The sequence below is a fragment of the Schistocerca americana genome, chromosome 2 (genome assembly GCF_021461395.2).
Source record: "Schistocerca americana isolate TAMUIC-IGC-003095 chromosome 2, iqSchAmer2.1, whole genome shotgun sequence".
NCBI classification, from domain to species: Eukaryota; Metazoa; Arthropoda; class Insecta; order Orthoptera; family Acrididae; genus Schistocerca; species Schistocerca americana.
The window spans coordinates 95,857,579-95,881,463 of NC_060120.1; the positions used below are offsets into that span (position 1 = coordinate 95,857,579).

General features: G+C 40.6%; 1 protein-coding gene across 4 annotated transcripts; it reads right to left on the bottom strand.

The window, feature by feature from the left end:
• Nucleotides 1-539: 539 nt before the first annotated feature.
• LOC124590114 (nitric oxide-associated protein 1) lies at nucleotides 540-23,885 on the bottom strand. 4 transcript variants are annotated; one of them, XR_006976351.1, is made up of 3 exons: nucleotides 21,567-23,885; nucleotides 12,100-12,209; nucleotides 540-1,039 (listed from the first exon to the last, which is right to left on the bottom strand). XR_006976351.1 is itself a non-coding variant. In XM_047131624.1 (2 exons), the coding sequence occupies exon 1, from the start codon at nucleotides 23,788-23,790 to the stop codon at nucleotides 21,592-21,594; it is 2,199 nt and encodes a 732-aa protein (XP_046987580.1). In that variant the 5' UTR covers nucleotides 23,791-23,885; the 3' UTR covers nucleotides 540-1,039; nucleotides 21,567-21,591. The 4 variants fall into 4 exon arrangements, 2 of the variants coding, with proteins under 2 accessions (XP_046987580.1, XP_046987581.1); XR_006976357.1 differs by having other exon boundaries at nucleotides 12,096-12,209; XM_047131624.1 differs by lacking the exon at nucleotides 12,100-12,209.

A 23,885-nucleotide genomic window follows, 5' to 3' on the forward strand; every position in this document is an offset into this window, starting at 1 on the left:
GTGTGTCAAGTTTAGTCAGGTATATTTGTTTAATGTTTCATATCATTCTCTACTTTTTGTTCATTCATTGCTGTATCATTATACACTTCCTTTAGTCGATAGTAAATTTTTGCAGGGTTCACTTCCCAGCATTCCAACAGCAAATAACATCTCTGACAGACAGCCAGTTGTATCTCTCAGTTCATGTTAAACAATCACAAGAACATCTTGTTCTGACTGACACTCACAGAATGCTGAGATTAGTTTTTGAGGAAAGCATTCAACCATAAACAGATGCCAGATATTCATCTGCACAGTGAGAATACGTGATAGGGGTACTATTGCATTTCAAGGTTTTGTAATATGCTAGTATTAAAACAATAATGGAAAATCCTTGTTGGAATATAAAAATTCATTTGAGTAAAGACAAGCACTCATCATGATAATGTGTTGAGTGTTCGATAAGCACATAAATTAGAAATTCAACAACGTAGTCCAGGTTCTGAATTTTCGTTCTCATTTTAATGCTGTGACACTGGGTCTTTATTTTACACAATCTGTTTAAGGATCTGCATTTATCAGTCTTTTGTACAATTGGAGTGCAAATTCAAAAGTTGAACTTCTTGTTTATCTGCCTATATAATGCACAAGGCTTCCAAATTGTCTGCTGTGTAAAGTCTTTACATTGTACTGACATTCCGTTTGCAGTCACACACATTTTTCTCAAAATCTGAGACAGTGGTAGGATATAGATATATTCTTAGCTTTGTGTACTAGACAGATGCAAAGTGATATATTAATTTTGAACAGTGTGTCCTAGTAAATTCGTGTACTACGTTAAGAGTATGTCTCTTTTTGTAGGATTGCATTTCCCAGCTTGTTTTTAACTGTAACTTCTGAAAATAATACATTTTCAACATTTCTTTTCATGTGAAATGTATGCTTTTATTATAAAAAATATGTTCAAGAGTTTACTGTATGTAATATACACAAACACACACTACTTCATACAATATGAAGCACTGTTGATGTCACAGTTCCTTTGTGCTGCACAAAGCACCTGAAAAGAAAAGGCATTTGTAACATTAATTAGGTAGTTACAAAATTAAGCAATAATGTACAGATGTTCAGGGCATCACAATGCATACTGGTTTGGATACAATATAACCAGTGTGAAGAAGGATGCGGGAGCGGAGAAGGGGGAGGGGGGGGGGGGGGGGGGTCCCACAGCTGTTGCCACACCTGCATCCACTGCCAAATGCCTCCTCAACCTTGCCATGCTTCCTCATACTCTTTTACTCCTCTTCTCTCCATTGTTTTTTGGATACTCCTTAACCACACTTTCTGTGGTCTTCCTCTTCTTCTCCTTCCCGGTGGTTGCCATGAAAGTATTCTCTTGGGGTCATCTGTCTCCATTCATTCTTCCTTACATGCTGTCTTTCTTCTTTTCTATCCACAATATTACGAGTGTGGTTTGAAAAGTTCTCGGAATCACCACGAGAGGTCAGCGCTAGCGCAAAGAGTTGTTCATGTGATAATCATTGGACTGTTGCCTGTAAACACGTGCCATGTCAGTGCTCTTGGAAGAGAGCTGTGACAATGACATGGCTCGGTTGTTGTTCCTGCGTAGTGATTAACAAAGATGGAAAAAATCGAGATTTGAGCAGTGATTAAGTACTTCATAAAGAAAGGTTACAAAGCAAAGGACATTCAAGCCAATTTTCAGAATACACTGAGGGACTCTGCTCCTTCATATTCAACTGTTGCCATGTGGACAAATGAATTTAAATTTGGTTGGGAGAGCTTAGATGCTGATCCATGCAGTGGTTGGCTAAGATGTGTCACTTCTCCAGAAATCATTGCAGAAGTGCACAAAATGGTCATGGCGGCTCTGCTCTGTCATCTTAAAGGATACATAAAATTTTACCTGAAGAATTAGAAATAAAAAATTATCTGCAAGGTGGGTGTGCCAACTCTTGATGCTGGATCAAAAACACATGACAATGGACATATCAGAACAATGTCTAGCCTGTTTCGGGAGAAACGAACACGATTTTTTGCGCCAGAGACAAAACAACAGTCAAAGCAGTGGAAACATGCTGATTCTCCACCACCAAATAAAGCAAAGACAATTTCTTTGGTGGGAACATGGCATCAGTGTTGTGGGATGCAAAGGGGATTGTGTTTGTAGATTAAATCCCCACTGGGCAAATAATTACTGGAGAATACTATGCTAACCTCCTGGACAAATTGCAACAAAAGATACACAAAAAAGGCCAGGTTTAGCAAGGAAGAAAGTCATCTTCCATCAAGACAGTGTGCGCCCGCACACATGTGCCGTCGCCTTGGCAAAATTACACAAACTAAGGTATGAATTGTTGCCACACCTGCCTTATTCACCTGATATGACTCTGTCAGACTTCGATCTCTTACCGAAACTGAAAATTTTTCTTGGTAGGTGAAGATTCACTTCAAATGAAGAACTGATAGCCGGAGTTGACAACTATTTTGCAGGTCTGGAGAAAACTCATTTTCGAAATGGGATCTAGGAACTGGAAAATCGTTGGACCAAGTGCATTAACCTACAAGGAGACTACATTGAGAAATAAAAAAGTTTCAGTGATGTAAGTACTTTTTTTTCCAATTCCATTCTGAGAACTTTTCAAACCACCCTCGTATAATGAGTCTGCATCCTTTCTCTTATTTTCTCATTTCTTATGTGGCCATGTCAGGAAATTCTACATGCTCTTCTGAAGTGGTCGATTTCTAAGTCTCTTTTTACTTCTTTCTGTGAGTTACCAGCACTCGCTCTCATAGCTTGTTATTGGTTCTATGATGGATTTGTATAAATGCATTTGTATGAAGAAGAGCCCACAACATAGGACACCAATGAGGAAGAAAACTGCAATCATCCACACTTTTTGAATGGATGATTTATTTAAGTGTGACTGGTTGCAGTTTTCTCCCTCAGTGACATTGCTGAAAACGGATGTGGTGTTCTTAAGCCACCATGGATCTACTCTACATCAATACTCCAAAAGCCACCTGACAGTGTGTCATGGAAGGTACTTCTGGTATCACTGACCGACCTCCTCCCCACCCCTTCCCTGTTGCACTCGTGAATGAAATATGCCACTCCTCATTGGATCTTTCCTCTATCTTCTATCAGTCCCACTTGGTAAGGGTCCCAGATTGATGACCAATACTCAAGAATCGGTTGACCAAGGGCCTTGTAAACCACTTCTTTGGTGGATAAATTACATTTTCTTAAGATTCTTCCTACGAATCTGTCTTGCATCTGCTTTTCCTACAGTTTGTTTTATGTGCCCTTCCACTTCATATCAGCTCGACAGATATTCCTAGATATTTTACAGTGGTTACTGTGCCCAGCTATTTGTCATCAATAGTGCAGGTCTAAGTACTGGATTTCTTTTCCTATGTATGTGCAATATGTTATATTTATTTACATTCAGGGTCAACTGCCAGAGCCTGCACCATTCATCAAACCACCGTAGGTCTTTCTGCAGATTGTTGCTAACTTCTGGCATTGTTACCACTTTACAAACAACCACATCATCTGTGAACAGCCTGAATGACGCATTCTACTAGATCACATTTATACACACTGTAAACAGAAACTGTCCTTTCATGCTTGCTTGGGGTACCTCTGAAAGTATCTTTACATCTGTCGATTTTGTTCTGTTAAGAGCGACATGTTGAGTTCTATCTGTAAGGAAGTCTTGAATCAACTCAAAAATCTGGTTTGATGTTTGGTAAGCTCATATTATTTCCACTAAATGGCAGTGCAGGACAGTGTCAAATGCCTTTCTGTAAGTTGAGCAACATGCCATCAAACCGACCGTGAGTGCCAGTGTCCACTGTGCCTTGAATCTCATGGTGGAATAGAGCAAGCTGAGTTCTGTAAGATCTATGTCTGCGGAATCAATTTTGAATTTCACAGAGGAGATTTCCATCCTCCAAAAGTCATAATACTTTACATGGACATAAAATATGTTCCATTGTTCTAAACTGATAAACATCAATGATACAGGCCAGTAATTATGTGCATCTGCCCTACAACTCTACTTGAAAATAGGACTGACCTGCACTTTTTTCCCCGTGGCTAGTACCTTTTGTTGCTCCAACGACCTATGATAAACTTCTGCTAGAAGGGGAGAGAGTGGCATCTTACAGGTAACTCATCTTGTCCAGGTGCCTTTGCACTACAAAGTGAATTTAGTTGTTTTTCCATTCCTTGATCAGTTATTTCAGTGTCTGCCATTTCAGAAAGTTCATATGATAATTGAAATGAAGGATCGTGTTATGATCATCTGCTGTGAAACTGTTTCTGAACAGAAAATTCAGTATTTCAGCCTTCTCTCTACCATTTTCCAGTTCAGTGCCACTATGGGGACTGAGTGACTATGGGGACTGAGTGACCGAGTAGACGATTTTGAACCACTTATAGGTTTTATGTAAGACCATAACCTCTTAGGGTTTTTGTCAAATCAGTTAACAAAATTTTACTTTCAAAGTTATTGAATGCTTCTTTGATTCCTCCTCCTTACACTCATTCTCAAGGACAAAATAATCAAGAAATATGCTGGGCATATTTGCCTGTAAAACTCCAAAGTTCTTAATACTTGGAAGAGACCTTGGACTAGGAGTGGATTAAAAATGACAGGTATAAGCATGTATCATACATCATCAAAATCAATTAAAGTAATACATCTTCCTACTGGTCATATGCTTTATACTACAAAATGGACAATAAGTAAAACATCCTCTCCTTTCCACATTTTACACATGAAAGACACTGAAACACCATTAAAACTGTAACTAGTACAGTATTCTCAGTGTAACCCGACATTTAGTAAAAGGAGTGCTGATAACCTAAGTATGCAATCCCCACCTTGCACATGGAGTAATTACAAGAGAGGAATGGTGTGGTTGGAACAAATCTGCCTTGAATAATCACACTGGAAAGATGTTGTCTAGAAATGCAGCTGCACATCTTAGGAAACCAATCTTGGACCTAAAATCTTCCCATGCTGTGGTACATTTGGTTTGCCAACCTCTGCCACACATTAGGTTACTTTCATCCTGCACTTATCCAGATACATTACGAAATAGGTCCCAAAATATTTCTTTCATAACGCATGTACCTTGACTCAGGATCTCTCCATCTTCAGTCCCCTCCCATCCCACTCCCTCAAACCTGGCATAAGTTTACTAAAGTTAAATGTACTTTAGTAAGTCAGATTCTTAAGCACTTTAACAACCCATCTGTTAAAATCCTATAATCTTTATGGAGGTCATCATTCCTTTGCTTACAAGGGAACCTCCCCATCGCACCCCCCTCAGATTTAGTTATAAGTTTGCACAGTGGATAGGCCTTGAAAAACTGAACACACATCAATCGAGAAAACAGGAAGAACTTGTATGGAACTATGAAAAAAATAAGCAAAATATACAACCTGAGCAGTCCATGTGCAAGATAGGCAACATCAAGGATAATCGGAGCTCAGGAGCTCCGTGGTCCCGTGGTTAGCGTGAGCAGCTGCGGAACAAGAGGTCCTGGGTTCAAGTCTTCCCTCGAGTGAAAAGTTTACTTTCTTTATTTTCGCAAAGTTATGATCTGTCCGTTCGTTCATTGACGTCTCTGTTCCCTGTAATAAGTTTAGTGTCTGTGTTTGGCAACCGCACCGCAAAACCATGCGATTAGTAGACGAAAGGACGTGCCTCTCCAATGGGAACCGAAAACATTTGATCGCAAAGTCATAGGTCAACCGATTCCTCCACAGGAAAACACGTCTGATATATTCTATACGACACTGGTGATGGCATGTGTGTCACATGACAGGAATATGTTGTCGACCCACCTAACTTGTACACTTGATGAATGGGTAAAAAGATTCTTCTAACTTGCCCGATTTAGGTTTTCTTGTGGATGTGATAATCACTCCCAAAAAAGTGATGAAAATATAAGAGTTTGTGACATAAACTGCAACAAATGAATGCAACAGTTTCACAGTCGCACAGTTTTCCCTGTGCTCTGTCAAAACATATGTTTTAACGTTTTCAAATTTTTCTGTGTGTAGACCGTCAAATCCTGCATATGTCCAAGCAAATCTGAACATGTCTTGGAATTTTGGAGAGCGAAGTTGATTGTGTGTGTGTGCCTGAACTTTGATAATTGACACACAATCACGTAAACAAAACTACTCTGTGTACCTGTGCTGCTTCACAAAATCATAGAATCTTTTCACAAAGTATTTCACTTGCCGAAAACCAAACACATATAACAGTTGAACAAGAGGTGTACAACCTGCAAGAATAGTAATCACGTCTACTCCCACACTATGGCGCAGTTACCTCGCATCGGACGGACAGATAATAGTTGTCTGAAAATAAAAAATTAAACTTTTCACTCGAGGGTAGACTTGAACCAAGGACCTCTCATGCCGCAGCTGCTCACGCTAACCACGGGATCACAGCGCTCTGAGCTCAAACTATCCTTGATGTTGCTTATCTTGCGCGTGGACTACTCAGTTTGTATATTTTGCTTATTTTTTTCACAGTTCCACACAACTTCTTCCTGTTTTCTCGATTGATCTGTGTTCAGTTTTTCAAGGCCTATCCACTGTGCCAACTTATAACTAAATCTGAGGGAGGTGCGATGGGGAGGTTCCCTTGTTAGAATGGTTTTGAAGAAAAATATTTCTCAGAATGATGAGCTGCATTTTTCACTGAATTTATGAGGGATATTCAAAAAATAACCCCCAACTGGCTATTAAAAATAATCAAATGCTTGTGCTTCATGATCCCTGCGTGGTTTAAGAAAGAAACTTTTAAGGTCATGTTGTATCAGTCAGGTCTGTCACATTCAATAGTGTGTAACTAGCAGGTAACTGAAATGGATGGTTTTATTACCTCTCATGGCAGTTGATACATAAGTATTGTTATTCGCTTCCCGCAAGCCAGAGGAGCCAATGCCACCAAGGCAAATTGACAATTGTGTTCTATGTATTGGGATGGGATTATGAGTGATTTGTGCATAACATTCAAGGCTAGTTGCACTGATGTACATGTCGAAAGTGATTGAGGAAGACATTCAGACTGATGAAATTGTGCAACATGCTGACAAATTGCATGTGCAAGAAATCCATGTACAATTTCCGAACTTTCTGAATATGCCCTGCAGATATCAAGAACAACCCTCTTTAACATTTGTGAGATACCATTTTCTTCTGATCACAATCTCTGTCTATTTCCCTTTCACCTCCTCCTCCTCCTCCTCCTCCTCCTCCTCCTCCCATCCTGTCCCAAATCATAATGTCGAACCGCTTTATGGCGACGTATATTCTATATGTTTATGTTAATACACTGGTAGACAGGAAAAGGAGTATATTTTGATTCTCAAGCCAGGCATAGTGTTGCATGTATAACTGGTAGAATATTGTGTAGTGTCACATTGGGAGATTTTTAATGCAGGGTAGAAGACAACGCCTGAAGAAGGAAGACATCTGTTTTTGTTTGGTACGTTGAAAAGTGCCAGTGCCATGTAGGACTAGCTCTGACTGTTTCTATGAGTAGCCCTATGCAACCTGAAGTATTAGAGAAGTAGTGGGATTATCAGATTCTTTCTTGACTAAGCTCCATGCCGATCACTATATATATATGTTTTGATTAAATAAGTGTTACTGTGATCAATAATAAAGTTTTCTGATTCAGTAGACAAAAAAGGTTGTGATGATCGCTACCACTATGGTTTCCATGTCGGTAACTGGTTCCAATTTTGCCAATATTCAAGAAATATATACATCGAACAACAACACTGAAATACACAGTCCGGTGCAAAAGAAATTTTATAGATAAAAAAAGAAATGGAGGGCTGTTTGTATGTTCTTGTGGTTAAATAACAAATGTATTTTTCTGCAGCATCTGCGTGTCAGAGATAATGCACAGGCAGCTAGCAGCACATTAAAAGAATTATCACCACTTATAACATGATTACACATTCTCTTTTGAAGATAAAAATTAAAATGTATTGACGATTAAATATAGAATTCAGAGTTCATGAAAGTTTTAATGAGAACACATTACACTCGGCAAACCTCATAATATAAAAGTCATTGTATCAAAGAGCAATTAAGACTTGAGGGTTCCTCTGAAGCCATAATATTGATCCGATTACATTATAATAGTCTCACAAAACATATCACGTACCACTATTTTCCAATAAACAGGACCAAAATCATTAATAACCAGTGTGACATATTTGACATTTGTCATCACTGCTACTTTATGTAGTCAGAAATAAGAAAAGAAAATTATGGTACCTGATATGTTGTCACAGAGATGTTAGGTTACCATAGGTTTTGTGCATGATGGGTACCGAAATGTTCACAAAACTGAAAGAATGGGCTTGACATTCCTTCAGTGCTACCATGAAGAGGATGAGGAACTTCTGAACAGAACTGTGACGAGTGCAGTAAGTGAACTCTGAAGCTAAGTAACAGTCCAAACAGTGAATGCACACTCATTCTTCCAATAAGTTCAAAGAATTCTAGTAATGTCAAACCACAAAATGATGGTTACACTGTTTTGGGATCACAAAAGAAATTTGGCAATACATTTCATGAGAGTAAGACAAGAGAATGCCGTGACATGGCGGATGTAGTGAGAGATTTGTGAAACTCCGAAAGTCAATCCCAAACCAATAACACATGATGATTAGCAAAGGCATCACTGATCTTCACAACAGTACACAACCCCATACTGTGAGTTACACAAAGTAAAAACTCATGACTTTTTGCTGGGAGGTTTTTCAACATTTTCCCTATACTCTGGAATTGGCACAAGCAACTTTTGTCACTTCCCCTACAGGAAGACCTGGCTGGCTACTCTGCACTTACAACTGATGATGAGCACAAGGATGCTGTCAGTAACTGGCTGAAGCATCAAGTGAGACCATTCTTTGGTGAAGGGATAAAGAAGCTGGTGTCATGAAACAACAAACGCTTGGATAAATAATGACAACATTTTTTTATAGCCAATCGGATGAGTTTAAGAATAGCCACTGTATTTAAAAGTATGGTAAGATTAAATAAATAGTCTATAAACAAGCACTGTTGTGTGTTGTACAAAGTGCTTTGGAAGTAATAACATGTACTTTTAGAATATTTAAACCTAAAAGATGGTTATCGAACAGAAAAATTAAAACTGCAGCTGACCACTTCTTACCACAAGTTTTGAGCACTTCACCAGGTGTGTGTGTGTTTGAGGTTTACGGGCGCTAAACAGCGGGGTCATCAGCGCCCAAACGCATAAAAACAGGAACACATGCAGTGAAGGGACTAAGACGAACAGCGAACAAGGGGAACAGCTAAAAGACACAGACCTGACGCAGTTCCAAATCCTCACATACAGAGGCAAAACAAGAGGAGAAGGAGTGCACTAAAAAAGGAAAGGAAACACAAGGAAGGGAGGACAGAAACCGAAGGGAAACAAGGAGGTATTCGTGACTGGCGGACCTCTTACCTAAAATCTGGGTGAGCCAGTCATCCAGCAGCACATGAAAACCCTCTCCCTAAAATCCGTGGCAACAAATTGGACAGGACACAAAACCGTAAAACCTTAACCACAGACGTTGCGTCGTCTTTCAAAATAGAGGGCAAATCCGGTGGCAAAGAAACCACCGCCCTCTGGTCAGAGAATAAAAGACAGTCAAGTAAAATGTGGCGGACAGTAATCTGGACGCCACAAGCACTGCAGTTTGGGGGATCCTCCTGCCGGAGTAAAAAACCATGTGTGAAGGGACTGTGCCCGATGCGGATGCGAGTGAGGAGAACCTCATCCCGCCTGCATGACGGGTAGGACGTACGCCATGGCCGCGTGGTGGCCTTGACCAGACGCAGCTTATTTTCACCGACTGCCAGCCACTCCTCTTCCCACTGACGCATAATGCAAAAACGCCGGAGGGAGGTAACAGCATGGAGGGGGACGGCACATTCAACAACCTGAGGGAGGGAACATGCATCTTTGGCAGCCACATCCGCCAGTTCGTTTCCCCTAATACCCACGTGCCCCGGCACCCAGCAGAAGGAAACCTCCTTCCCCTGCCGCTGCAGGTGGAGTAGGGCATCCTGGATGTTCTGGACGACCGTATCCGCTGGGTACAAGTGTTGCATGGTCTGAAGGGCACTCAGGGAGTCAGAACAGATGAGGAACTTACGACTGGGAACACATCTCATCTGCTCCAATGCCCGCAAGATCGCAAACAATTCGGCATCTAAGATGGTAAACGCCACAGGAAGCCGTAACTTGACGAGTCGATCAGGGAAAACAACAGCACAACCAACAGAGTCCCCCTGTTTAGAGCCATCCATAAATACTGGTACATGGTCGGGATGCTGGTTTAAAATATCATAAAATAAGGAGGTACACTTCACCAGGATGAGTCCTGTAAAACTTCATAGTTGTAGCAGAATTTGCTCATTTTTGCCATGTGTGGGTTATTGTGTGAAGCAGTTCAAGCTGTTCTTTTTCTCTATCACAGAATTTCGAAATGTTCAACCTAATTCTACATGCAATGCCAACCTCTGTGAAGGACCAAGTGTGATTTGGCACCCATTTCTAAATTAAATAAAAGATATGAGGATTGGAACTTTAATAGTGGCAACTATTTATTTACAGCTTGTACAAAATAGATAAGTGTTTCAGAGTTTTATTGACCTTCAAACTAGTCACCAACATTGTGTGTAATCCATTGCCAGCAATGTGGAAGTCGTAGGATACTCTTAGCAGTGACAGTTGTGTTGACAGTTCGAGCAGCGCGGTCTACTGCCCGACAAATTTGTAGCAGTTCTGAAGCAAATGCCGTTAAGTGTTTCCTTCAGTTTAGAAATTGAGTTGAACTTACGAGGGCTTTAAGTCAGGGAAGTGCAATGGGTGGTATAGCAATTAGCAGCCCCATCAGTCAAACAAATCAGTACCAGCTTGCACTGTATGTGCTTGAGGTCAGGTCCTGCAGAAAGTGTCATCACTTCTGTCTCTATGCTGTTCATTTTTGGAACACAACCTACGACCAGCTTAGAGAAGGAAGCGATGACACTTTCTGCAGGACCTGACTATCATTTTGCAGCTGTTACTGATTTGTTTGACTGATGGGGCTGCTACGTGCTAGACCACCTACTGCACTCCTCTGATTTGAGCCCTCGTGAGTTCAACTCAGTTTCTGAACTGAAGGAAACACTTCACGGCATTCACTTCAGAATTGCTACAAATTCGTCATACAACAGAACACGCTGCTCGAACTGTCAACACAACTGGCAATGGGTTATACACAATGCTGGTGACTACTTTGAAGGTCAGTAAAACTTTGAAACCTGTATCTATTTTGAGAAGCTGTAAATAAATAGTTGCCACTATTAAAGTTTCAACCCTCATATTTTGTCAATAATTGAGTTTGGTGGGATTGTGGCTTTGTAAAAATACAGGTTAATTCTTACAAAATGTAAAAAACAGCAATCAGCCACTGTTAATAAAGCTGCTGCTTAAGAACAAATAATGATATTACTCATTTCAAATCAATGGGCTGATTGTCAGATGGCTATTTATGTTCACCTTATGCTGTACATGCGACTTCGGCTGTTTTTCATTACGGTGTTGGTCCCGTCGAAAAATCCTGCATCAGTTTATGGCATAAAGTATAAAATGACACATCGCCTTCTGTCACCATGAAAAGTGGCCAACATCTCATGTACAGCATAAGGCAAATGTAGTTTTAAACACAAAAAGTCATCTGAAGATGACCTGTTGCTGTTTTTACTTTTTTGTAAGAGCTAACCTGTAAAATAATATACTAACCACGGAAATGGACAGTGGGATAACCATTGCATCCAAATGGCTACTACAATGCTATCTGCTAATGAGACTGGCAACAGCTATAAACAATTCAGTACCTGCCTGAAGTCATCAGACATCTGCCGCCTCCTCCACTCCCAACAGTCCCCACAATAAGTGAGAAGTTATTATCTCTGCACTGTTCTTTCACAGATATAACACATGAAGAGAGAAAGGAAGAAACATCTGACTAACTTAATTGTTTTTACCTACATGCAGAAACTGCTTCACTCTGTATGCTGTGCTGCCTTAAGCCATACGATGTAAGGCAAACATGTTTTGATCAATCCGAATCATTTCTTTAGTTGGTTCGAACAAGACAACTGAAAAAGAACACTACATATTAGAAATAAACAATATCACTGACCTACAATGTCACAGATATAGTAATGTAACATTAGTTATGAGAACATGACATACATCAATGGTCATTTCAGATTTGTTGTCTCTTCAAATCATTATCAAAATTGTTAATTGTTTCAGATCAAATGAATATCATTATTCTGTTTCCAACTAGATGAGAGAGAGATCGATAAAGGATTCATGCCAGAGGTGGCAAAGTTCTGAATCTTGCTTATGTGCCTGTCAATGCCTCTACCATTCAGTGAATTGTTACTTTTACTCCTAACTCAATTACATTTTACCAGAAATTTCCAGTACCATATAGATCTATTGTAAGATTGTGAACTGCTGCTCCAGTAAAAGTTATTATTAATTACATACATACACTAGCTGAGCACCCGGCATTGTCTGAGTATGTATTATTTCAATCTTCTATTAGTCCATCGTATGCTTCTCCCTCTCTCTGTGTCCATCTCCTCCATCCCCCTCTCTCTCCATCCACTTCTTTCACCCTCTCCCACTCCCTGTCCACATGCTCCTGCTCCGCTCTGCCCACCTGCTCCTCCCTCCTCTCACGGTCCATCTCCTCCTCTCTCTGTCCATCTCCTCCTCTTTCCTTTCTTTGCCATTCCCAACTGTCCCTCCTGTCTCTCTCTCCATCTCCCCCTCTTCCCTTTCTCTGACCATTCCTCCTACCTGTCTTCCAGGACAACTACTCCTCCAACCTATCTGTGTCCATCCCCTCCTTCTCCCCCCCCCCCCCCCCCCCCCCTTATCTGCCCAGCTCCTCCTTCCCTCTTCTCTCTCTAATAATCACCCTCACCCATATGTGCAGTTGCTGGTTCTTACCTCCACAATATTTCTTTCAGATAGTAAGTAATATGTGTACGTAATTTGGCTGAAATCAATCAAGGGGTTTATGAGGAGGTTTCTACCCTAGGCTTTGCCCACGTAAGAACTTTCCCATATATGTAACATATTTCATGCATATTTTTACACATCTTTCACCTTATTTGTATCAAAATCACAATCCAGCTTTGTTATCATGCAGCTCAATGTTCATGGTCCGTATCTCCACAACTATGTATCTTAAAATGATCCAATTTTGCACAGGTATAGATGGATACTGTCTGTGAAAGGTATTACGAACAGAGTTAGTAGCAAAGAAGTAATAAATTAAAACATTACGCATAATGCGGCAGTTTTCATGCGTCTCAATATCTGACATCATATCTCCTGGACAATATGTCATACGATGATATATTTTCATAGCTACATCCAGTGGAATATATGGATACTGTCTGCAAAATTTGTTGCGAACAACAGTATGCGTGATGCAGCAGTTTTTGACACATCCTACCATTTATGATGTCGTATCTCCTGATGTATGTCATACAATGATATAATTTTGCTGTGTAAAGGATGAGCCAGACAATAGGAGATTTTACTTTATTATATGAGCCTCCAACTAGTGACTTCATTACTCCATTACGGCCAAGCCACGGCCGGCAGCGTTAGCTGCCTGTAAATTCTTTCGTCCCACGGTCTAGTAACAGGAAGTCAGCACCGAGAAAGGGCACCTTGTTCACGCGCCTCTCTCGTGTGCTGACGAGGTAACGCCGTCCCAGGCGTCGCTTAGCAGGCAACGCTCTGGAAAGTTCCATGCCGCCCGCACGGTTTGCTCGGTCCTGACCAATCAGGGTGGAGGAAGCCGCGTGGTGCGTCGAACATACCCGGCCGCCCGTCGCCGGGCCCGCTCTCTTGTATTCTTGCTCACCCGCGAGTCGGATGCACGCCCTGTAGCATTGAACATCTCCCGCTTCTCCCGGTGCTGCGGCACTGTGGACTTAGTTTTGGCAGACAACAACTTTCAGTAGCTTCGCGAACAATGTTCGCCAAATTGTAAGCTCTGGCTCACCCTCACCTCCCTAGGCATATGTAGCCCCTTTTCAACATGCTTTAGCCAATAAATGGCCTTTCTCTAAAAATTACTCTATTATTCCATAACGCCCACCGCCTGCCCATACCCGCCATCCTGTACAGCTGGTACATTCAATGGTATACATGAATACTATATTGCATGAACATCAAAAATGTAGTAAGCAATAAACTTCATTCCTTTCATTAATTTGAGTTGGGGGGGGGGGGGGGGGGGGGGGGTTGCCAGTAAGAAAAAGTTTTATGTAAAATTACATGTAAAATTTGTTGCAAATCAGTAAATCAGTAAGTTCTCTCATCCTCAAATACTGAACAAATACAGTCTGGCTACTCATGCACCATGAGCTACCCTACTTTTCAGATAAGGTTCATGCGACCACTCACTTTAAGTGGGAAATCTGAGTTTGAATACTGGCCAGGCACAAATTTTCACCTGTTACCATTGATTGATTTCAATGCCCAAATGCAGCCAACACCATTAAAGGCTTTGCGTGATCATTTATTATGTTACATTATACACATCCCCACTGGGCAACAAGCACCGATTTGAAATTCGTTATGGACAGAGGAATTTTTTTGTACGGTATTCAAATATCAATTTTGCCATTGTGCCGAGCATTTCAAAAACTGATGGGGGCATAAACTCCAAAGTAAGAATGGTTGGCAAAAAGCTGTCACAAAATCTAAATTCAGAAGCTTGGAAGATGAATCTCTTGAATCTAGACACCAAGGTATACAAGAGAGCTACACACAGCTGTTCGAGAGAACAGTAGGATCTGTTTGGCATTTAATGACCCATTGAACCACCACCTAACTAAAATTAAGTTACTTTGGAATGTGCGAGACTTAAAACCAGCAAACTAACAATTGGGATATTGTAATGCGAGAACCATTTAAACTTACAACAAATATCATTTGGGCAGTTTGTCAACTCAATGCAGAAAAGTAACATTTTCAAACTGATCATATCAGATTTCTTTCAAATTTGGTGCATCCAATGATCCAGATAAGAGATGGAAATCTACCAATTTCCAAAGGTATACGAGCATTGTGAAGAATGTTACATGTCTGCAAAGTTTGGAGATTGGGTGAAATTTACATGTTTGCCTCAACATACATGACTATAATTCTGTATGTAATTCAGACACAGCAATGCAGCTTGTATCTTTGAAAAGCTGCAGAGTAGAGCTTTACATTGACATGCAACACGGTTGGTTTCTAGGAATTTTTACGTTCAGCATCATTGATCTTAAACTTTGTCTTTTTAAAAACGTCTCCAATATGCTGCTATAAACATGGTATGTATCAAGATGGCACACTAATTGATCATGCCCAAAAGTTTATTTTTTCAACATCAGTACACTATCAAAATGCATAAGGTAGCACATAAATATGGAATACAAATTATTAAAAAATATAATTCATAAGTAATGTACAGAAATATAGTTTATATAATTTTAGTGGTATTATTAATCATTTACAGTATAGCTTCACTGGAAAGGGAATAAAAAGTGATTACATCTTATTTCACAAGTCTCTAATAATTACATTGTTAATGTTAACCAGGTCTGATGCAGGGAACGAGTATGACCTCCCAGTTTGTGTCACTGGAGCCATTCTTGTAGGAATATCACATCTCCTGATAACACAAGTGTCTCGTATTGTAGGAAACATAAGTGAAGGAGATGGTCTGTACTTCATCTGTTTCTTCATAATTTTGTAAGACATAAGCAACTCACCAATCAATGGCACTCATACCTGCAACAAATCCATGTGTCTCTTAACAGCAGTTCTTTCCAAATAGCAATCACTGACTCTCCAATGCCCATTAAAGAATCCAATGATTACATCTGGGAATGTGTCTTTGAAATACACATATAATTCTTTCAGATTGTGCAATCCTAGCTGCTTCGGCTTATGTGCTCTAATTTGAGTTTCTTCCTTGCGTCACAAGGCTCACATTATAGTCACGGTAAAAATCATGTAGTTCAATGGTTTTTTAAGGGCATGTCTTACCTGTCTTTGGATTTTTTGTCACTGATATACCATGTTCTGCTGCTAACTCCTTGCTCTTCACACTATGGAATCTGAAGCGGAAAATTCTTTCATGTTTCTCATCATACGCCAGCTCTTCGAAAGTACTGTCAAAATTTGTATTTTGTCACACACACATACTGTATTGTGAAACCTGTCTTTCTGCTGGACTGTGGCTCCTCTTTCTCAATTTTTTTTCACACTCTTCTTTTTCCAGTTGTCATGTACCGGGTGATCAAAAAGTCAGCATAAATTTGAAAACTGAATAAATCACAGAATAATGTAGATAGAGGTACAAATTGACACACATGCTTGGAATGACATGGGGTTTTATTAGAACCAAAAAAATACAAAAGTTCAAAAAAATGTCTGACATATGGCACTTCATCTGATCAGAATAGCAATAATTAGCGTAACAAAGTAAGACAAAGCAAAGATGATGTTCTTTACAGGAAATGCTCAATATGTCCACCACCATAGCTGTAGTCAAGGAATAATGTTGTGAACAGCACAGTAAAGCATGTCCGGAGTTATGGTGAGGCATTTGCGTCGGATGTTGTCTTTCAGCATCCCTAGAGATGTCGGTCAATCACGATACACTTGCGACTTCAGATAACCCCAAAGCCAATAACCGCACGGACTGAGGTCTGGGGACCTGGGAGGCCAAGCATGACGAAAGTGGTGGCTGAACACACGATCATCACCAAACGACGCGCGCAAGAGATCTTTCACGCATCTAGCAATATGGGGTGGAGCGCCATCCTGCATAAACATCGTACGTTCCAGCAGGTGTTTATCAGCCAGGCTGAGGATGATGCGATTCTGTAACATATCGGCGTACCTCTCACCCGGCCCAGTAGCAGTTACAAAACCAGAATCACGCATTTCCTCGAAGAAAAAAGGCCCAATAACGGTAGATGTGGTAAATCCAACCCATACCATGACTTTCTCGTCATGCAATGGAGTTTCCATGACAGTTCTAGGATTTGCGGTAGCCCAGATTCTGCAGTTGTGGGCATTGACAGACCCTCGGAGCATGAAATGAGCTTCGTCGGTCCACAACACGTTACTCAACCAATCGTCATCTTCCGCCATCTTTTGAAACGCCCACACCACAAATGCCCCCCACTTCACTAAATCGTCAGGTAACAGTTCATGATGCCAATGGATTTTGTATGGATAGCATCAGAGGCTACGCCTAAGTGCCAACCAAACAGTAGTGTATGGAATGGCGGTGCGACGTGCAACTGCATGAGCACTGACTTCCCCGTCCATAGACGAACCCGCTACAGTCTCCATTTCTTCCTGAACTGTCTCAGCAGCATTACGCCTTGTGCTCGGTCGGCCACTACGGGGTCTATGTCCAAACAACCCGTGGCTTCGAACTTCGAAATCATTCTCGCCACAGCTGCATTTGTCAACGGACCTTTACCCATTCGAATCCCCTTCCCTTTTCAGGTAACGTCAACATGCTGGGACTGCTGACGCATCTGATTCTCTCTCTCATTACGGCTCCTTTTATACACAATTATCATGCGCAGTCACTGACATTCTGCTGTCCAGTGCCATCTGTCGGACATTTTTTGAACTTTTGTATTTATTTGGTTCTAATAAGACCCCATGTCATTCCAAGCATGTGTGTCAATTTTTACCTCTCTATCTACATTATTCTGTAGTTTATTAAGTTTTCAAATTTATACTGACTTTTTGATCACCTGGTATATAAGCTCCAACACTAGGGCAACATTTTTCAGTTTTTGCTTTTTGTGATATTTCTCATGCTGAGGTCGATTTTTCTTCAAGGGATATTCACCTGGCTAGTATTTAAAGAATCCAGTGCCAGATCCGATGCTATTTCATCTGCACTTAATATCGTCTCTCAAAATACCTAGCACAGCTAAGGCAACACCTGCAGGAATTGACAGGTTTTGTGATATTTGCTGCCAATTTCCCACCTGGCAATATATCAGGAGACTTGTTTACCATCCACTCCTGAACATTCCTTGAATTCTTCTGTACCCTTGCATTATGTTCTTCTTTAAATGAAGTACAACAATACAATTTTGGCTTGAAATCCATTTTTTACAAACTATAACTAAATATAGTACTACTTCCCAGCACATGTATACTGTAGTTTGAGTAAACAATCCACTCCCATGAAACAAGCTAATGACAACAGGTTGAAATGAAAGTACCTCTGATTGGCTCTTCACAGCAGGAAATTTTCACCAATTTGTTAGCATAATAGTGAGTGCTACTGTCTGCTGTTCTGGAAAAAAAGGAAACAGGTAGCTGTGTGTGTGTGTGTGTGTGTGTGTGTGTGTTTTAAAAGTGGGGTGTTTTGATGTATTCATGGTCAAGGTCAATGACTCTAAATGTAGCAAGTCTTAGAAACTCACCATATCGCATATCAGTGTAAAGCTCTACTCACTCATTTTTGAATTATACAAGTTTTGTTGCTGTATCTGGAGTAGAACCAGAATTATAGTTATTTATGTTGAGACAGACACATGAAGATTTCACAATTCACACATTTTGCAGACCTGTACCTTACTTCACAACTGTCATTTGCAAATTTGTAGTTTTCCATTTCTTATCTGGATTACTGAATGCACCAAATATAAAAGAAATCTGAGTGGGCTGGATTCAGTGCTGTGTCAAACTGAAATGTAACTACACATTTAGTTAATTCCTGAATACTATACACATCAAAAAAAGTTTTGCAACATCCCGGTTCCCAGAACTCCTGAAGACAGATGTTGACTGTGGATATTGTATCACAGTTACAGTCTCTTTGACAGCTCAGAGAGGTCACTAAACCTGCCCAAAGATGTGAACAATCGTGAATGAGCAGTGCCTATTAGACGGAGGCGGTCCAACAGCCGATGAGTTCCCGTCATTCCACAAGGAAGGAGGTAAACGGCTCATGTTGCCTGTAGTTCAACCATGCCTAGACGGTCAGTACTGCGGTTTGATCATGTTCGCATTGTTACTTTGTGCCAGGAAGGGCTCACAACAAGTGAATTGTCCAGACGTCTCAGAGTGAACCAAAGCGATGTTGTTCTGACATGGAGGAGATACAGACGGACAGCAACTGCTGATGACATGCCTCGCTCAGGCCGCCCAAGGGCTACTACTGCAGTGGATGACCGTCACATAAGGATTATGGCTCAGAGGAGCCCTGACAGCAACGCCACCATGTTGAATAATGCTTTTCGTGCAGCCACAGGATGTCGTGTTATGACTCAAACTGTGCACAATAGGCTGCATGATGCAGAACTTCACTCCCGACATCCATGGCAAGGTCCATCTTTGCAATCACAACACCATGTAGCATGGTAAAGATGGGCCCAAAACCATGCGACATGAACCACTCACGATTGGCATCATGTTCTCTTCACCAATGAGTGTCGCATATGCTTTCAATCAGACAATCGTAGGAGACATGTTTGGAGGCAACCTGGTCAGATACACTGTCTAGCGAATGCAGCAAGGTGGAGGTTGCCTGCTGTTTTGGGGTGGCATTATGTGGGGCTGACGTACGCCGCTGGTGGTCATGGAAGGTGCCGTAATGGCTGCACAATATGTGAATGCCATCCTCCCACCGATAGTGCACCTATAGCGGCAGCATATTGGTGAGGCACCCATCTTCATGGACGATAATTCGCGCCCCTATCATGCACATCTTGTGGCCAGCATGTTCTCCAGACATGAACCCTATCAAACATGCCTGGGATAGATTGAAAAGGGCTGTTTATGGACAATGTGACCCACCAATCACTCTGAGGGATCTATGCCGAATCGCTATTGAGAAGTGTGACAGTCTGGACCAACAGTGCCTTGATGAACTTGTGGATAGTATGCCATGATGAATACAGGCATACATCAATGGAAGAGGACATGGTACTGGGTATTAGAGGTACCGGTGTGTACAGCAATCTGGACCACCACCTCTGAAGGTCTCGCTGTATGGTGGTACAACATGCAATTTGTAGTTTTCATGATCAACAAAAACAGCAGAAATGATGTTTATGTTGAACTCTATTACAATTATCTGTACAGGTTCTGGAACTCTCAGAAACGAAGTGATGCAAAACTTTTTGATATGTGAATTTTGATAAATCCGTAATGCTACAGTTTATCTTACATCCATAACAGCTTATAAGCCAGTCTGGCAAAGTTTTGATGTCAAAAATTTGGTGAAAGGTACCTTGTGGACCTCCTTGCATTTTTCGTAGTTTATGCATGATACACATATGCAATATGCTTCAAAATACTTGGAGACAGGTTCATTGCCTAATATAGGTCTTTTGAATTTACTTTGCAATTTTTTGGTTTTATGATGAACGGTGTGTTACTTGTGGTGCGACGTAAACATTAAGGCACATGAAAGGTCAATTTGTAACCACAACCTTTATTTGGGATTCACATTTGTTGGCTTTGAAAACTTACAAACAAATTGTCACCTTCCAACCCAACATAAACCACGGGCTACACGACAGATCAGTCTGTCACCATAACCAAGATTTCAAGAGGTGGCTGAAATACCACATTGTTAACAAGAATTTTCATAATAGCATACAGTATGTTCCATTTAAAATATCAAGCATTTGAATATCTACACATACATTTATCATATTAGCAATCTTGGAAGGGTCAACTGAACCTACCAGTATCAGATGACTCCTCCTTCTTGTCAGGTAACAATGCTGTGGTGTATGAAGTTATGCATGCACAAACAGTAAGAGAACAGAACACTGACAATACCTGTGTTGTGTCCACATTATTTTTTGGAATGTAGGTTGCTGTGACAGACTTACCTGCAGCAAAGCTAAAAGTCTAGTTTATGCTGGAAGGTGAGGATTTAAGGGAATAGGAAATCTTAGTTGTGGCAACATACCGACCTGTAGTGTAGCCCAAGGCCAAGGTTCAGTTGAAAATTTACAATTTTGGTGTGAATTGGTGAAGCACTGCAGTAGCGAAGACATCAGTTAATCTCACTGGTAAAATATAATGAATCTGACCTGAATGGTTACTGAAGTATTCTAGTTCAGTCAAAAATTTATCATTTTGTTGGTCCTAAAATGTTATTCACACTGCCACTTGTTTCAGTTCTACTGTCTATTTCACTAGAAATTTAGAATGGTATCTGTTAAGAACAATGTTGTTTCAAAACAAAAAGTTTCATTGTAAAATCTGTCAATTAAATCTTTAAATGCTTGTTTTAAATTAAGACATTTCTCTAGAGCAAAAGGGGCAAGTTATACCAGAAGAAAACTACTGGTGAGCTATAATTTAACTTTATTCTTAATAATTACTGATAAGCCAAATATAATTCATTTTTTATATATTTGTATTAGATGTACCTGAGCAGTTTGCATCATGTCAAAATTAATTTTTGACATAAACAGCACGCCCCATTCTGTATGCTGGAGTTTTACGTATTCTGGCACCACGCAGGTTAACAGAATACCGCAGTAAGGCAGGCTGACGCACATATATTCCTCTTGCATCTGGAGTCCATGCTTGCAATTTGCATACATGATCCTTAGGAGGAGTGACAGCAATCCATCCAGCAGATGACAACACAATATCAGCGCAGCTTTCTTTTGAACTGATACCCACAACAGAAATGCTCTTTGGAGTAGTTGCAAGTTGTGGCCACTGTGATAATCTTTTGTCTCCACCACATGGTACAACAAACAGTGAAGAGCCCAGCAGCGACGAATATACAGTGTCTGCAATGTCCGTTTGGCATATAGTGACAGGCAGACAATCTGATGCAAATACTGTGAACCTAACAGATTCGTTTCCATCAACATAGTCTAGTCTTCCTAGACCAGCAATAAACAAAGTTCTTTGGGGTTTTAAGCAAAATGAGCGAGGGATCAACATCTTCTTTGGCAATGTCAAAATAAGTTCTTCTGTAGTAAGCAAATTCAGGATCTGGTCAGGTTGAACTGTTCCTGGTGTATCAAAACACCATCTGCTTTCACTAAATTCAGGATCTTTTGGATTTATACCTGACTGTTGGATAGTGAGTGATTTACTAACAGAAAATGGATCGTTCACTTCAGGTTGTTCTTCATTTTGAAATGTCCTTCCAATGTGACCTACAAGTGTGGCGTACTGAACATCATTCATACGTTTCAACTGAAAATGTCGGAGTTTATCTTCTGCTTGTTTGCGTTCTCTCTCAGCCAAAAGACGCTTAGTGCGCATATATAGCCTCCATCCAGACGGGCGAAGTATAGGAAACTTGAGCAAATTCATTGTTGTTCCAGGCCAAGGGGATGTAGTAGCTCTCTCAATAAGGTCCACTGCCTTTACTTTGCAGAAATCGGATTGCAGAAGAGCATTAAACAGGCTAGACTTTCCAACATTGGTACAACCTACCAGATATACATCACCTTTGTAGTGCCACATATTTTGTAACCTTGTAATAAGTTCCTCAATCCCATATCCAGTGCGAGCACTTATCAGCTCTACATGTTTTATGTTTGCAGCAGACAAGCCAGTCTGATCAAGACTTTTAATGATACATTTCTTGACATGATCAAGAAAACCACTGCAGTCCTGTGGAAGTAAATCAATCTTATTCCCAACAACCACCACTGGTCGTTTTCTGCCAATTATATCAAGTATTTGTGGCCAAATGCTACACGGAAAATCAGTGAGATCTACCATCAAAACAACAAGTGCAAGTTTGTTCCTGATTTCGGATAAAAGTTTCGGATACTCAGTAGGAGGTACTGTGACACTAAGAACAGTGTTGTAATACCTAATGAAATGACATCGTTGGCACAGGGTCCCACTAATGTTACTTTCATTCAGACGAAGAAATATCTCACTTGGTAGATAGCCAGGTATTGCAGTGTCCCGACAGTGTAATAAAGCACCACATCCCCCACATGGGGTATTACTCACAGGAATATTTGTATCAGGTGTACCATAGTTAAGTTCCCAGGGTGGTTCTATATCATCACCATCATAACACTCATAATCATTCATCCAGCTTTTTATATAATGCTCACTGGTCTGTTCTTTTGGAACAGGTTCTGTAGTAAACTCAGACACCATTATTTTTCCAGTACCATTTTCACCAGAATTATTCCGAGAAGAATGGAGACTACTACTGCCAAATTCACTGTAAGTCCTGTACGGAAAGTCCACTTTTTCATCTTTGAACACCGCTTCTGGCTGTTCTTCCGTCTCGCTATCTGCAATGTCTTCTACGTACTTTAATGCGACAGGGCTGCAGTGATATGACTCACCGCGATTCAACGTTTTTCTTTTCTTCTTGAAGCCTGCCAATCTATTTTCCCATTCTAATCGGTGCAGAACAGAATTGTATATAATTTTAGACCTAATTTCGCCTAAAACAAAATTCTCTCTATTATCGTTTCTGATGATTTTTTCATAATTTAAATTATGTTGCGAATGTGTAAAATGATAAAGTCTTTTGGTACTTGCAGACGAACATCGAATCACCAAATCTCTTAGGCAGGTTCCGAATGTTAGTATACCGAATTCATGTGACACGGGTGGTATGCGCAGTCTACCCACATGCACAAGTCGCAGAGTTCGCATTCTGGTACTATAGTACACTAAACAAACACATAACCATAAAACCAACGCACTCACTCAAGTTTCTATCGTTTTGTTTATAAACATTTTGAAGTTTT